The sequence below is a fragment of the Phallusia mammillata genome, chromosome 2 (genome assembly GCF_965637545.1).
Source record: "Phallusia mammillata chromosome 2, kaPhaMamm4.hap1.1, whole genome shotgun sequence".
Taxonomy (NCBI): domain Eukaryota; kingdom Metazoa; phylum Chordata; class Ascidiacea; order Phlebobranchia; family Ascidiidae; genus Phallusia; species Phallusia mammillata.
This window is the reverse complement of record NC_137253.1, coordinates 4,932,365-4,948,294: the sequence shown is the minus strand read 5'-3', so window position 1 is coordinate 4,948,294 and position 15,930 is coordinate 4,932,365. Positions and strand designations below refer to the sequence as shown.

The 15,930-nt window shown below is 38.0% G+C and overlaps 2 protein-coding genes across 2 annotated transcripts; both read left to right on the top strand.

The window, feature by feature from the left end:
- The first annotated feature begins 3,929 nt into the window (after positions 1-3,929).
- LOC145212827 (uncharacterized) lies at positions 3,930-10,242 on the top strand. The gene is made up of 11 exons (XM_080081087.1): positions 3,930-3,990; positions 4,050-4,207; positions 4,942-5,092; positions 6,080-6,217; positions 6,399-6,465; positions 6,594-6,759; positions 7,645-7,805; positions 7,927-8,107; positions 8,628-8,698; positions 9,041-9,221; positions 9,668-10,242. Exons 1-11 carry the CDS (start codon positions 3,930-3,932, stop codon positions 9,929-9,931), a joined length of 1,599 nt encoding a protein of 532 aa, XP_079937213.1. The 3' UTR covers positions 9,932-10,242.
- Positions 10,243-13,190: 2,948 nt separating this feature from the next.
- On the top strand, positions 13,191-15,771 carry LOC145214118 (uncharacterized). Its single transcript, XM_080082583.1, has one exon. The coding sequence runs from the start codon at positions 14,106-14,108 to the stop codon at positions 15,084-15,086; it is 981 nt and encodes a 326-aa protein (XP_079938709.1). The 5' UTR covers positions 13,191-14,105; the 3' UTR covers positions 15,087-15,771.
- The last annotated feature ends 159 nt before the right edge of the window (positions 15,772-15,930 follow it).

The window sequence follows — 15,930 nt, the reverse complement described above, 5'->3', positions numbered from 1 at the left end:
TATTTGACAACGATTGGGCGAAACTGACATAATCCAAAACCCAAAATGTCGATAAGACTAATTTCGAAAATTTACTAAAAAGGAACTTGGTTTTTATTACATTGTCACCAACAACAGACTAGAAAATATACCATATGAGATGAGTGGAGTAGATTTCGACGGTGAAACAAATCATGGCAAAACAATTGCGCAAAAATATTCACCAAGATCGGAAATAGCTGCGCAATAATGAGGCGATTAAAGCGCGACAAAGTTGAAAGCACAATTGGTTGACAGATGGTAAACGCAAAGTATTTTAAACAATTTAAAAAAGGCTATTGTTCCTGATTGTTTTTTTTTGTGTGTGGTTTTTAGCCAAGGACGTTATCATTATAATGATATTTGACAACAGCGCCGAAGACGGTTTAACATTCTGAAATGCTGGATGAAGTTTATTGACTTTAAGTATTCCAACTTTTTCAGGTAGAAATGAAGTAACATTTTTTTTCGGTTTTAGTACGAGATGAAAACAATAACCACTTGCTAAACATTGAATACAACAAGACATTGCGACAACATGTTAGGTATTGCTGCTAGTAGTTGTACATCGGACTGGGCTTTTTGAGTCAGGTTTGCACAAATAAAAAACAGATTTAACCTAAGTCTCGTTCTTTTTTGTTCAACAGTGGCAAAGCTATCAGAGGGATGAAACAAACTTGAATGACTAGGCCCTACATCAGTAGTGACCAAACTACCGCCCGTGGGCCGCATCCGGTCCCCAGTCCTGTTTCATCCGGCCTGCCAAACACCTTTTGTACAGCTGTACTTTGTAGGCAGCTGATATTATGTAGGCCTACAGCTGTGTTTGGTTTTCATGTTTGGTATATCAATTAAACTTTCGAGCCTAAACGGGCTTTTCAAAAACGACTTTATGGGTTCGAGCTCTAATTTCGACTGAAAGCTACGGGCTTACTTGGATTGTGTGCGTTTTGATGTAGCTTATCGTAAAAAGGAATCAGCTACCTATAAGATAAACACAAGAGTTGCTTTATGTAAGGGTTTGAATCGTGGTTAGGTTTGCTGGGTAAAAAACAGGAAATTAGATAGCGTTTGATTGGTTTGCTTTGCAATGGATGATTAATTCTGATATTTCCTGCTTTACTATACATCCATTACATGGTATGTCAGCTCTGAACGCCTCTAAAACTGCTGTGTGTATTGCGCAGGGCAGTAAACCGGTTGACACTCCTCAATGCTGTAAGTCATGATTTGATTCACTTTAATACGGCGTGCTTTATTATTGACAATTTTGTATGTCTTCCTTGTATTCTGTACAGCTATACAGGGTTCTCATGTATATATCCATGTCAATTCGGGCTGCAATTTCGATCCTGCTTACAACTCTGTCATATTAGTTAACTAAGAAAAGCTTATTGTTGTTGTTAAATTATATAGTGTTTTTATTGCGTATATCTTTTATAACAGAAGTCTGCAACCTGCGACCCGCAGGCCAAATGCGACCCACTAAATAAATGCTGTGCAGCTCGCAGAGACGCTTGGGATTGAAATGTACTGTCAATCGAGTCTAATTATCAAATACTTTTGAGCTGATGGATACGCCCGGTGTTATTTTTTTGTGACCTGACTATAATGTGGATGGAATCAAATGCGAATTTTACTTGCAGTTGTTTACTCAATATAAGCAAATTTGATATGCAACAAAGTAAAATCACCTTGTGTTATACAAAGGTGCGGCCCGCGATCTAATTATCGTAATTGTATTTGGTCTCACGGTGAAAAAGGTTGCACACCCCTGTTTTATAACGTAGCTAGAGTACATTTGATGTAGCTTTTCCTGAAAAGGAATGATAGCTACCTGTAAAGTAAACACAAGCGTTGCTTTATTTACCCTAAGCGTTTGAATCGTGGTTAGGTTTACTGGATGAAAAACAGGAAACTCGATAGCGTTCAATTGGTTTGCTTCGCAATTGATGATTAATTCTGATATTTCCTGCTTTACTCTACAACCATTGTATGGTATGTCAGCTCTAAACGCTTCTGAAACCTGGTGTATTGAGCAATGCATTAAACCAGGGATGGGCAGCCTTTTTAACACAAGAGCCAGTTAGGAAAATGTAATGCTTCAAATAAACACTAATTTATATTTTCAGCTTTTACTAGAAAATCACAAGTACACCGAATATGAAATATGTTGCTATATAGATACTAAATGCGTTTAAAGTGCGATGTAACTCCCACACATCACTTGTGAATTCGAAAATAACTTTGTCTTACAATTCCAATGATGCTTTTCTAATACGGGTCGGTTTAGCAGAATTTAACAACCTTAATTCAAAATCAGCTGTTAAACATAACATCTCAGTTCATCTGCGTGGCAAAAGCCTGTTACACCATGACCGTACCAGACAAGTGTATTGTTGCAAACTATTCTTTAGCATAAAAACGTGGCACAAGTTAAGCTTTGTGAATGAAGACTGTTTTGTAATAGATGCTTTTCTTTTGAGTTCAACTTCAAGCATTAGTGTGTAGCTTATGGGTTACATCGCACTTTAAACATGGAACTAAAAGAGAAAAAGTTTCAACATGATAAACACAAAAATAGCCTTTGTTGGGGATTACAATAGCTGGAAAAAAGGGGTGCACAAAAAATTAAGATCGCCGCACGTTTCCCACCCCTGCATTAAACGGTTGACAACCCTCACTGCTGATAATCATGATTTGATTTATAGCACCTTAATAAATCGGAATCACGTTCCAGTGTTTTTTTTTCTAAAATTTAGCAATTCTGGGCTGGATTTACGACTGTACAGTAATTTTAGGTAATCCAATTTTCGAGGTAAAATCCCACTCAACTCGCCAATTGTTTTTAGTTTTTAGATGTGTAAACAAATGATAGGCTACAGTTAAGTTTAAGTCAAAGCAAAGTGATGTAACATGAAAGAAAAAACAGACCAATTTACGTCCTTGCTGAAACACGTATAGCTACAAAGCTTTCAACTCCTGCATATGTCAGCACAGTAGCAAGATTCACACAACACCATTGCTACTGTTCCCTGGTTCGTGTTGCTTGTGTTATACAATAGATTAGGGGTCTTCAACCGTTTTGGCTCAATCGCCCCTTATTAACGCACTGTCTCCACTCCAAATAATTTTAATATTTCCGCCCATGGTGTTGAATTGGCTTGTTAGCTGAAAAGACTTTATCAGCCGCTTGAACTGTGCCAGTAAACAAGATATTCAAAGCCTGAATTAGACTTGATATAGTTCCGGGCGTGATATTTGGTTAAAAGCCGTTTTATGCACTACACAAACCACACAATCTTTCCAACTACGAAATATCGAAAATCGCGTCAATATTTTTAAAACAGATAAAAATGTTGTGATTAATTGGCAGGCTGACAATGGTAATTCGCACAGAACTAAAATGATAATGATACGCAACTATTCTATAGTGTAGCCTAACACCACTTTTTCTGGAAAAAAGCTTATATTTTCATCGTGATAAGTGATTCGGTTGGTTCAGCTTAATTTATTTTTAAGAATTTGAACCTAAATGAATTCGATTCGGTGCATCTCCATAATTTGAAGTACATTTGTGGATTTATTTTTTTATACATTTTTGCCAAACTACCTGTTTGAAAGGTAAGATGATAAATGTAAAAGTCGATGGCATACATATTTTGTTTGACAGTAATATTTTGTTGCAACTATTCGTTAGTAGGCTACGTTTTATTTTTTTCAAAGGGTGCAGTTGCAACAATCCATCGCAAACCAACAGATGACTAAGCATCCTCCAACCCTCGCGCGTTTCCCGAAATTGCAAAACAAAGCATTTAGATCCTGGCAGGCTGCTCATTTCGACGTTTAGACCTTTACAGAACAGTCGGTTCCTAATTTTGTTGGTTCCCGATCATTTAGCGGGTAGTACGATGGATTTTACAGCACTGGGACGGTTAGTTGTTTTGCTGGTTGCCTTAAAAACAGGTCAAGGTAAAAACAAGTTTAATTTGTTCTTAAAACACCGAATATTAATTTTGCGCCAATTTTAGTTGATGGATTTTGTGGCTCTGCTCCCCCCGTCACCAGCGATAGGGGAAAACTTACGATTGATGGCAATTGTGGTTTTGCCTCAGTACTAATTACGAATTCGATGCAAAAGATGATTTTCCTTCTTTCAGGCGTTATTCGTGACGGAGATCAATGTCAGGTAAACAAAAATTATTGCGTTTAAAGTTAAGGTAGAAGTATTTTGTTGTTCCTTGCAAAACACGTAGTCATGAACAGTTAAACGGAAAAAAATAGTCATGGAAAGAAAAAGTGTTTCCTTAAACTAGGAGTGTCCAAAGGGCTAACCGCGGGTCAAATGTGGCCAGCGACGGCATTTTAAGTGGCCCGCAGCTGTTGTTTCGTTTTTATGAGAAGGGCCCGCCATAATTTGAATTGTGGCGGCGTCTTGAGGCTTCACGCAAAAGCTTTTCTATGGAACCATTTTTCCGTTAAAAAGAATGTTCACATTGCACTGACGCAACAAAATTCCATAGCCTAACTACCTTAAATGCCGTATATTTTGCATTATAATTGTCCAGTGTATTATAATTGTTTGCAAAAATACATTGGCTGCAGAGTCTGCACCTGAAAAATTTGACCTCGATCAAAAAAGTTTGGACAACCATGCCTTAAGCCCACTGAAAGAACCACGAACAAACTTAAGAACCACTTAACTTTAGTTTATACTCTTGACCCGCGATCTTAAGAATCTTAATATTAACCAGCAGGGGCTGGGGACATTTCAATCGACAAACGGTTGTGCCTTTTTTGTTGATTTCGTCTGGTTTTCAGACAAATTAGATTGCTGTTCCTTACGAAACATAATTTTATACACACACACACACACACCGTGAAATTTTTGGTCGTGAACTTGTTTTGTTTTTGGTCGCACAGGTTTTTGACGGAACAGATGACACTGCACCACTGCTTGGTACTTTTATTCTTAGCGGTTGGGAGACCGGTGGTGTACGTTCATCAAATGGCAACTTATTTCTCACATGTATCAACACTGGTCCTAACCCATTGGCTTTCAAACACCAATTATGTAGGTCCTTATATGTCCTTCTTAAGCCTTCAGCTTAGACACTTTTATGTTTAGAGCGATTTATATTTTTTACGATCCTAAGTCGTACGTATGAGCTAATTATTTTTCTTATCCCTTTTACTTGTGCACTTTCGAATAAAATTTAATTTTAAACGATTAAGAATGTGCTAAACGATATAGCCAAAGATCGATAAAAAAACATAAATTTATAAATTGGGACGGCCCTGGTGCGTTTATGCCAGCAATCACGGTACAATCAAGTATAAATCATAGTACGGGAGATTTAACCTTTTCGGGACTCGCGTTCTACCAACTGGGATATACACAGCCTGAGCGGTGTGCCCATCAAATATCCAATTACAAGCACCGTTGGCTGCCTCGTATGCAAACAATAGATCTGATGTACTATGATTTATAAACCAAAGACAGGTCAAACCTACCATACATCATCAACCATGTTTGCAGTGAATGAAGTTTGTGAGGAAACGTTGATTGGAAATTTTACTAGAATTGAAAGAAATGCACCCCTGACTGCCGGCGAATTTTGCGTTTGGACGTTTGAGGCTCGAATAGGATGTACTTTTGATTTCACACTGAACATGACATTGGGAGCGTCTGACTTTCTTTTCGTAAGGGATATGCTGTTTAGTTTTGCCTTACAGTAAAATAGTGCTAAATAAACTTTTTTGTTACTGTTACCTTAAAAACAACCAGGCAAATTATTTTTCCCCCATTTAAAAAAAATTAAAATTACCAACTAAGACGTCTGAGAACGGGACTTCACAAAAATAACAAAAGGTGAAAATAAAATAACAATTTACTCAGTATTTACCTAAATGATAATTTATAAAGTTTTAGTTAATCTAACTGTTCTTTTTCACAACTATTTATAAAACGATCTTATTTTCGGATAGATTCAAGTTACTTTATCTTTTCCTGACTGCTTAGATAAACTTCGCTGACGATGCTTTAGAAATGCTTGAGCAGCCTGCAAGATATGGATCTACTTGTCACTTGAACTTTCCACAACATTGGTACTTTTCGGCGACAAAGTACGACTTATGTTCATTAAAAACGATGGAATAGTGCCATCTGGCGAATACTTTCATGTGGAAGTGGAAACGAGTAAGTGTGATCCGACTGTTGTTTGTTATTTTAACACAGATAAAGTTTTTCATCTTTTACATTCGATCGATTTCTTTTGAGTAAATCCATATTTTTGGCCTGGTTAGTTCGTACTTTTTCATTGCCATGCATGGAAAATCATGGTTCAGCGCTAACCTAAATACCTGTTGTTGGTTTGCAGCTTGTCCACCCCTTCCCCCTCCCCCTACCCCTGCACCTATTGAATGCGGAGAAACAACAATTATCAAGTAAGCGTCGCAAGGATTTGACTGTGACATGTGTTTGCAGTCCAAGTTTAACTCAAATAAAGTGTTACTTTAAATAAGGTCAGTCAATCACATTCTATCTTGTACAAAATTAATGTTTTGCTTTGTAGCCTGGACGAAAAAAATCTAAACAAGTTGAACGCAGAAGAACTTGACATCTTATACATCGCGCCGAGCGAGGATGTTAAGCCTGAAGATGTTGATCCGAGTTGTGTGACAAATATGCAACACCCATATTTTGTTTTTAACATTACACAATGCGTCCCGGTAGCCACGGTAAGTGGCATTGGTTTATGTATCAAAAACAGTCCTTTCAGTGGATGGAAATCGTAAACAAAAAATGTTAAGAAAAAAGCTCATCATACTGGCTTAACCTTTTACCCAGCAGGGGAGGGCAGAATTTTAGAAATTGAGGGGAATTTCCTTATATTTGTACATGTGGTATGTAAGTAAACACTTCTGTGGCAATATATCTTGCAAAGTTGGTAAAAGACGCAATTTTAAATGATGGTTTTCTAGTTGCATGGTTTAGCATCTACTGCAGTGGTCGGCAACCTCTGGCACGCGTGCCAAGGTTGACACGCGAGGTGGTATTTCATGGCACGCCAACTGGTTTGCGTGTTTTATCAAAGTAAAAATTTAACCTGTTAGACTGGTTGTTTGTAGTTTTTTTTAACATGACATTGTTTTGAAATTCTGCCCTACATGCACAAAACACTTCGCTTTCTCGTTTCATTAATATTTGTAGGCACGAACCAGTATTAATTGGAAAAACGTTGGCACGCGAGGTCATTAACATATGGAAATAACAATTAAATTGGCACGCGTCGCCTAAAAGGTTGCCGACCCCTGATCTAATGTGTAAAAAAAAAGAAATTGGAAAGAAATGGCAATATTTTAAATCGTTAAGTGATGAATTTGTCGATAAAAATTGAGAACCGTTGCCTTAAACCATTAGGCATTTTAAACCTTTTAAACTTGTTAGCCAACTGTGAACTGAATGTGAAGAAAACCATCAGAAGCCCTGCAAGCAACGACTTGCTGACCAAAAATGTACTTTCCATCGAACATATATGAATGTCAACAACAGCCCAATGTTTTCTTTTGCAGTTGTGCAACATAAAGATTAGTTGTGTAATACACTAATTACTTTTTGTCCAGGAATCTGACGGTCTGATCAAACTAACGTACATCATATGGAACCAAAAATACCTTGATCTATCGGTTGCCGTTCAACGCTATAAAATCTACTGTCTCAACCTGACCTGTGTGTTTGATGCCAATGTTACAGTGAGCTCATCCGAAATCAATCCTGAGATAATGTAAATATCATACGATATCACGCTCGTGCTTATACCTTTAGATTTCGCGACATATACATTTGCTAAGCACATTACGAAACACACTTTCCGTAATAATTTAGTCAGTCTTGAGTTTATGTAGGAAAATTGGATTTGACACGGACCCAGCAGAAGGGGAATTTCAGGTGTCATTGGATTTGTACAGCGACGATTCGTTTGAAGATTCACTGGGCGACAGTGACACAGTTATGGTTTCTGACTACGTTTTCGCCAAAGTGGAACTTTCTGATCTCCCTGATTCCGCCGACAACTTTCAAGTTGATGTAAGTTCTCAATGAGCCTTTTCAATCTTTTTGTTAACACATTAATTAACGCGGAAGCCCGTTAAGGCCCGAAGTTTTGATTGACAGGTCTATCCACGAAAGCCTTGCAACAAAGGATAAGAAAGAGAAAGACAACAAACAAAATGAACAATAGTAGACAATGGGGTAAACAATACGTTTTAGAGTAGGGTGGGCATTAGGTCAAAGCCAGAGTTACTTAGCTGAGTGATTTTACTTAAAACAAATGGCGAACACGGAACGTAAATTTAGGCCCGTTTTAACTCGTTTTCTCACAAATACCTAAGCCCGAACCCAAACCCAAACGCGACCCAACTTTCAACTCTGATTTGTTCACACAACCGAAAGACCCATTTGCATCCTGTCCAATACATCATGGTACAAAGTGCTAAAAAAAGAAGCTTAAAAGTTCTAACATTATCCTGGTTATTAGGCTTGTCAAATTAACAATATATCATCAATACAGCAGTGTATGTTTGTAGCCTTGCTTTTATTGTTGTAGATGACGTCATGTTGGGCTACAGAGGAAATGGAACCGACTTCTACTCCAATATATCCCATCATCACAGCCAGGTACCTTTTCATTTATATTTACATTTAATTAAAAAAACATGTCGCCTAGGTAGATATGGAAACAACCGCTTGTCATATGTGTTCAGGTTCGGTTCGGGTTTAATTGTTTTTTGTCTTTAGGTGGGAAGGAAAATGTTGCGACTTAATATTTGGTTTAAACACTGAGGTATCAGACCTAAATGTGCAATTTAAAACCAAAAAATTAAGGAGACACGGCATGTTCTCACATTTGTCACGTGTATCATTTTTTGTCATAGCAGTTTTTACCAACAGTTCGAAATTTTATTTCCGTTGCCGCTTAAAGAAAACCAATCAATTGTGTTTTGTTTTTTTGCTATGCAGCTGCCCTGCATCGAACCCATACGATCCTGCCAATGCAATTGTGGTGATGAGAAACAGTCACCCAATCTATGGAAAATTTAAATTTCGTTCCTTCGTGTGGACCAACGTCACTGAACAAACTTTGTACGTGCACTGTGACGTCACCATATGTGATACTGACGCAGGATTTTGTCCGGATGAGGTAAGCGATAACGTCATACTGATGATATCGCAAATCATTAATGTTTGAGACGAATAATTAAGAAAAACTGTCTTTTGCAATTGGTAGAAACATCTCTTTCTGACATGACAACTTTTAGCGCCAAAAATGCTTTAAATCCGAAATAATAACGACTTTTATGGACTAAGCCAGTAATTCTCAAACTGTGCGTCGCGACGCCCTGGTGCGTCGTATGAATTTTTCAAAGGGCGTCGCAAACATTCGTTTCGTGGTTTTTTGTGGTTGTATTATCAAACACAACTTTAACAAAAAGTTTCCTCTTTAACTTCTATTTGATGGTGCGTCACAAGTCTAGAAAACTTTTTCAGAGGCGTCGCAACAAAGAAACGTGTGAGAACCACTGCACGAAGCAATTAGGTGACCAACGCGTTTAGTGAGTAAAGCTAATTGCCCTTCGTCCATTTCAGTGTGACAAAAAGCGCCGCCGTCGTCGCGAGATAACAACCGCTGCAAATAAACATCTCCTTTCTGCTGGTCCAATCATCGTCTCTTCTCAACACACCAACTCCGAGCTCCAGAAGGAAAATGATGGGAAAAGGGTTGAATATGTTGATGTTGAGGAAATGCTACGATCCGTTCAAGATTCGCACGACCAGGAAATGTATGCTTTCCTTGGAGTTGTACTGGTCGTTCTCATCTGTGGTGTCGTGTATCGTTTTGCTTTAAACTAGCGAAACACGAACAAAACCTTAATAAGTTACTGATAGCTTTCTCAGTAACTTTTCATTTCGTAAGAAGAATACTCGGAGGCTGTGTAACTGTGTAAAAACCGTATTTGAACAACAACTTTCTGCCATTTGTTTGCGGTCTGGATTTTAATTTGGGTTGATATCATAAGCTGTCCTGCGTTGCTTCTTGGTATTATTTTGCTGTCCGAAGGTTGACATTTGTTTTGTTTTTCCCAAGCTTTGTGCGCTTGTTCATCTGTGAAATTCATATTCTTTGTGATGCTTATACATGGTAATAAACATGAGACTCTCAATGATAAGTCTGTCAATTATGGTCCCGTTGCTGGATATAACCTAATGCCCAACAGCCCTAAAACAGCTAGTTTATGCAATGGTTTATTCTTGACCATTGTGTATATCAGTTTCTATCAGCCGAAATTATAGCCTAAACCCAAGTCGTTTTTGAGAAGCACGTTTAGGCACGAAAGTTTTGTTGATATGCCAAACATGAAAACCAAGTACAAGTGCACAGGTGCTTACTTGGATTATGTGCGTTTTGATGTAGCCCTTCGTAAAAAGGAATGATATCAGCTTCATATAAGGTAACAAGAGTTGCTTAATTTAAGCGTTTGAATCGTGGTTAGATTTGCTGGGTAAGAAACAGGAAACTCGATAGCGTTTGATTGGTTTGCTTTGCAATAGATGATTAATTCTGATATTTCCTGCTTTACTCTACAACCATTACATGGTATGTCAGCTCTAAACGCTTCTGCAACCGCTGTTGGTATTGCAAAAGGCAGTAAACCGATTGACACTTAGCACAACATGCTACTGATCAATTCAATCTTCTTCATTTCTTGAATTTTAATCAACTTTACTTAACTTTTACTCGTATATGTGAACGTAATTGTCAAGTGAGCAACAGGACTTGCTTGACCCAACTTTAACCCCGAACATGTTTGCTAAGCAAATTAACAATCCGGTCTACTCACGCAGTTAACTTCAACAAAACTGTATAACACAGCTCCAAAGAAAGCACACACACGCACAATAATCTTGTCTTGTATGTAACAATGCTCATTCTTAGTAATAAACTAACAACTATCAGCGTTTGATAAAAAATGAGATTTGAAAAAAAATCTTGATTTATAATTGAAAATTAACGCCCGGTTAAAAATTTTATAAATGTATACAGGGTTTTTTAAGGTTTGGTTTGGGTGAAGTAGTTTTAAGAGACCGCAAGTGTTTCATTTAAATACCAAAAAATAGCCATATTTCAAATTTTGGGAAACCGCTGGAGAAATTTGAAAAACTCCTTTAAAAAACACTGAAAATACACATAAATGTTATCGTGGTCGCGGGCCGCTCAGGAGTTGCTTAAGGGCCGGATGCGACCCGCCGCCCGCGACCGTAGATTGCCCATAACAAGCTATTAACACTTCAACTCACATGAGGGTAGAGCTACTGACATAGGAACTCACAAAACGCAGGTTTGCGAATTTCCGATAGGTTGTCACCGTATGCACATGTGCTCCGTTGCGCCACCTATCGAAACTTCCCAACCCGGCGTGATGTGTCGCCAAGTTGGCCGAGTGGTTAGCGCAACCGCTTTGTGATCACAAGGTAGTGGGTTCTAATCCTATCTCGGTCGCTTGTGTTTGCCTGAGCAAGAAACTTAAGAGGTATTGTTCCAACACAGTGGTTCCCGATGGGTTGAACTTGTAGCGGTCACGTGCTTTCCAACCATCATTTTGGCATTTTGGTTTGGCTAAGCATTAAGTAATGGAAAATTTTAACTTTGCAACCATGACTTTTCGTTCCATGGAATTTATATGCTGCTTTTGCGACATATGGTATCGAGCGGTGTAACTTTACTGTTCCATGTGTTCTCATGATTCAGTAACTATTGGAAGCACATATTCAGTGTCGTTGTTACATGTTCCCGTCTTCCTCATATGTTCCAACAGCCTGACCATAAGACAGGCTGTTGCGTAAACCGGATGTTTCGAAATAGTTGTGCAATCCATTGCAGCGCTGCAAATCTTTGCAAGCGTTTAACTTAAACAAACTAATAACTGATGTGAGTAAAAGAAGGTACTGTTCTGGAATGATCGCACGAAAAACGAGTATCAGTTTAAAAGCCAATGTTTATCGTTGATCTTTCTCTTTTCCATCGTATCCTTTCCTTGAGATAAATGAGACTTGATGTGTGTTGCGTAACCAGAATAAAAGACAAGAACTAAATTGATCTTTTGTGGATCATGTCGGCTCTAAGCAGCAAGCGTTAAGAATCGTAATAATGAACTTACTCGCTACTGCAGACGACCGATACGAGCCACGAGAAGCAGAAGAAGTATCAAGCTTTCAATTAAACAATAACACGCGAGCACGGGCGCGCACCCTCGCCCCCGCAAACTAAATTGAAGTCATCAACTGCCTAAAACCAAAAAAATCAAACAAACAAATGTGAGTTCCTGTGTCACAAGCTCTTTCTCACAGAAGAGGGAAATTCTACTAACACAACTGAGCCGGAACCCGATTACCATGCGATACTCGGCTGCAGCAACTAAGCCAAGCGCTAGACAATTACTGCAATACCGTACTATGAATCGATTGCTTGCTTAATACACAATAATATAACAGACAAGTCAAAAACAGGTTGTTGGCATTACAATTCAACGCGTGATTTGTTCACCGCTGACGTACCAAAGTTGAGTTTACAAGAATAAAAGCGACTGTTTTTAAAATTGTCGATTGTGGGAACACGCATACTCAAAAGTGTTTTCAATTAGTTGCTGTTTATTTCACTTAGCTTTGGCTTGTCGCACATGCTACGGAGAAGGAACCTCTACAGCTTAGACACGACCCCGGGGCTAGAAAAGGGGCCTAAAAATAAGTAAAAATGTACCGTTTAGGCTAAATGATAATGGTGTGTGAACGTCACAATACACCGAGCGTGCTCGACTGAGCGCAAAGCATAAAGTAAGATGCTCAGTACGTGATTATGTTTAACATATGGTTCTGTACATCAAACTCGGACTACAAATTTTAGATATTGAATTCTTTTGTGTTGTATATATTTGATCTGTTATTATCGTGACTTGTATCTGCACAAAGTCTTGACCGGTTACTGATCTAACAAAACAAGTTTTGCTAATCACACCACCGGTCATAAACTGGCTTGCGGCTATAATTGTTTCGTTCCCTTGCATGTTACCGAGAAGTCATAAACGCCCTTTCGTCATGGTACACTCGTCATCTGCCATATGCAACTGTATCGGACTCTGGATTTCATGATCAAACTTTGGACTTTAAATTCAAACATTTGTCACATGTGTTTTGTTTTCTTGCAACGTTTTCAATGACCTTTGTGTTTGCAATATCTTAACAACTTTTCACACGTAAGTGATAGCCAACTATGGCAGAACATAATAAGCATTTCGCGTGTACGTGTTATGCAACTAATCTCGTGACACTATCGCTATATAAACAAGCCTTTTTAAAACCTAGAATATAGAGTATAGAGAATAGAGAACACAGACAATAGTAAGTTAATAACTAAGTGCTGTTTGGTACTGGTGTTCGCTGTTGTTTTGTTTCGCTGAAATATAGACTTGTAAATATTAAAGGTAATGCTTGGCGTCAATTAGAGTTAATTTATGCAGCGTTAGATTTGTCTAGTCAGATTGGAGCCAGATATCGGAGTGTTCCTTATTGTCTACCTTTCATAGGTCAGTACACAACCAAACGAAAGGAACGGTTTAGAACTTTAGAATATAGTTAAATTGGACACGTACACTGCTTAGAACCAAGTTTCTATGTTATAGTATCGTGACCAGAACGCTATGTCAGACATGCTTAAACCTAGTAAATTCGTGATCATCGTATAGGGTTATGTGTGCTCTAACACTTACCGCTCGCTGTTTTTGCGGTACGGCTTATGTCAAATTATAGTCTTGGGAACTTTGTAGTCGTGTTTTGCGTTGTGCAGTTCTAGTTTATCAGAGATTAGTGTATTTATCAACATGTTACATTAGGTGTGTTAAGTTTGTCTACCGTGAGGGGTCGGTTAAACCTGACAACGGAATTTACGGATTAGTTTTGCTTTTTTACAGACACAGTAAGTTTTATCAAAAACTATTTGAAACGTTTAAACATTTTTGTGTTTTATGGGAAGATGTCAAAACCTCACATGACCATAAACATCGAAGAAAAACAATTTGAATGCAAAACTTGTGGCAAAAGGTTTAAAACATCGAGGACTTTACGAGGGCATGATTCAAGAATGCACGACAGCAGCAAGAAAATCCATCGTTGCAATGTCTGTGAAAAAGGTTTTGTAACTATTAGTGAGCTAAAACAGCATTTGCTCAATCACTATGAAGAAAAAACTTATCGGTGCAATGTTTGTGAAAAGCAATATCGGACTTTGTACAGTTTGAAATCTCACACACGAACTCACACTGGTGAAAAACCGTATGGCTGTGACATTTGTGACAAGAGGTTCACGAAGTCGTGCAACGCCAAAAGTCACATGTTGATAAACACTGGCGAAAAACCGTACCGCTGTGACATTTGTGACAAAAGGTTCACGTCGTCGGGCAACGCCAAAAGTCACATGTTGATACACACTGGCGAAAAACGCTTTTTTTGTAAAGTTTGTGAAAAAACATTTCGGACTTCATGGGAAATGAGGCAACATATGGTTGTGCATTTTGATGAGAAACCCTACAAATGCGAGTTTTGCGATAAAAGTTTCAAGCTACAAAACAACGCAAAAAGTCACATGAAACTTCACACCATTAAGAAGACCCACAGATGTGATCTTTGTAAGAAACTATTTCGTTTTGCTTCAGATTTGAGACAACACGTTTATGTGCATTTAGATGAGAAACCCTACAAATGCGACTTTTGTGAGAAAAGTTTCAACCGTCCAAGCCACGCAAAAAAACACATGAAACTTCACACCATTAAGAAGACCCACAGATGTGATCTTTGTAAGAAACTATTTCGTTTTGCTTCAGATTTGAGACAACACGTTGATGTGCATTTAGATGAGAAACCCTACAAATGCGACTTTTGTGAGAAAAGTTTCAACCATCCAGGCAACGCAAAAAAGCACATGAAACTCCACACCAGCAAGACCCATAGATCATAGATGTGATGTTTGCGAAAAAGTGTTCAATACAGTAAAAGAAGTGAAACAACATGGAGTTTTGCATGAAGACACGATACCTTTTGAGTGTGAGATTTGCAAGAAAAAATTTCGACAAGCTGGTAATTTGAAAGAACACTTCGCTCTTCACAATGAAGACAATTGAAATTGACATCGACTTATGAATGCCATGTATCAAACTGAACTATTTCAACAAAACAATCCGTCTCGCACATCACATTCCCAACATGAGTAGTGATTTGTCTTGACTAATTGATTTGAAATGCCAAGATTTTGAAATGAATGAAAGTATTGTTTTTGCATTTTTCCTGTGTGTAGGAACGGATTGAATTCGCTACGTTATCAGTCAACAGTCCACACCAAAAATGTTTTGATATTGTTTTATAACTGTTGTGTTTTATTGTTATAAATTTTTGCTGACAAAAGCAAGAACGTATTTACATTTGGTAATCTTATGCACCAGTGTTGCATGGAAACAGATTGGTCTTTACGCAACAGCTGTAACCTGTTATACCATTATCTATCAATGGTATCCTGCATTCTTGCGATTACGAACATTTCAACGTTGAGCAGATGTATTTTCTGTATGGTAACTGTTTTAGTGTAATGGTGTCGCTGTGCTTTCTTGCAACAATCGAAATCAACTTAACTTAACGGTTGGAATTAAGCTGCCACAGAAAAATGTGTTTGTCCATTAACTAAAATTGTAGCAGTTGATTATTTGAAAACTAAACACGAAAACAAAAATGTAGGATTTAAATAATTCTGCTTCTGTTAAACCCGTAATTGACTCAATAAAAATATAGGAAAGTGAAAATATATAATT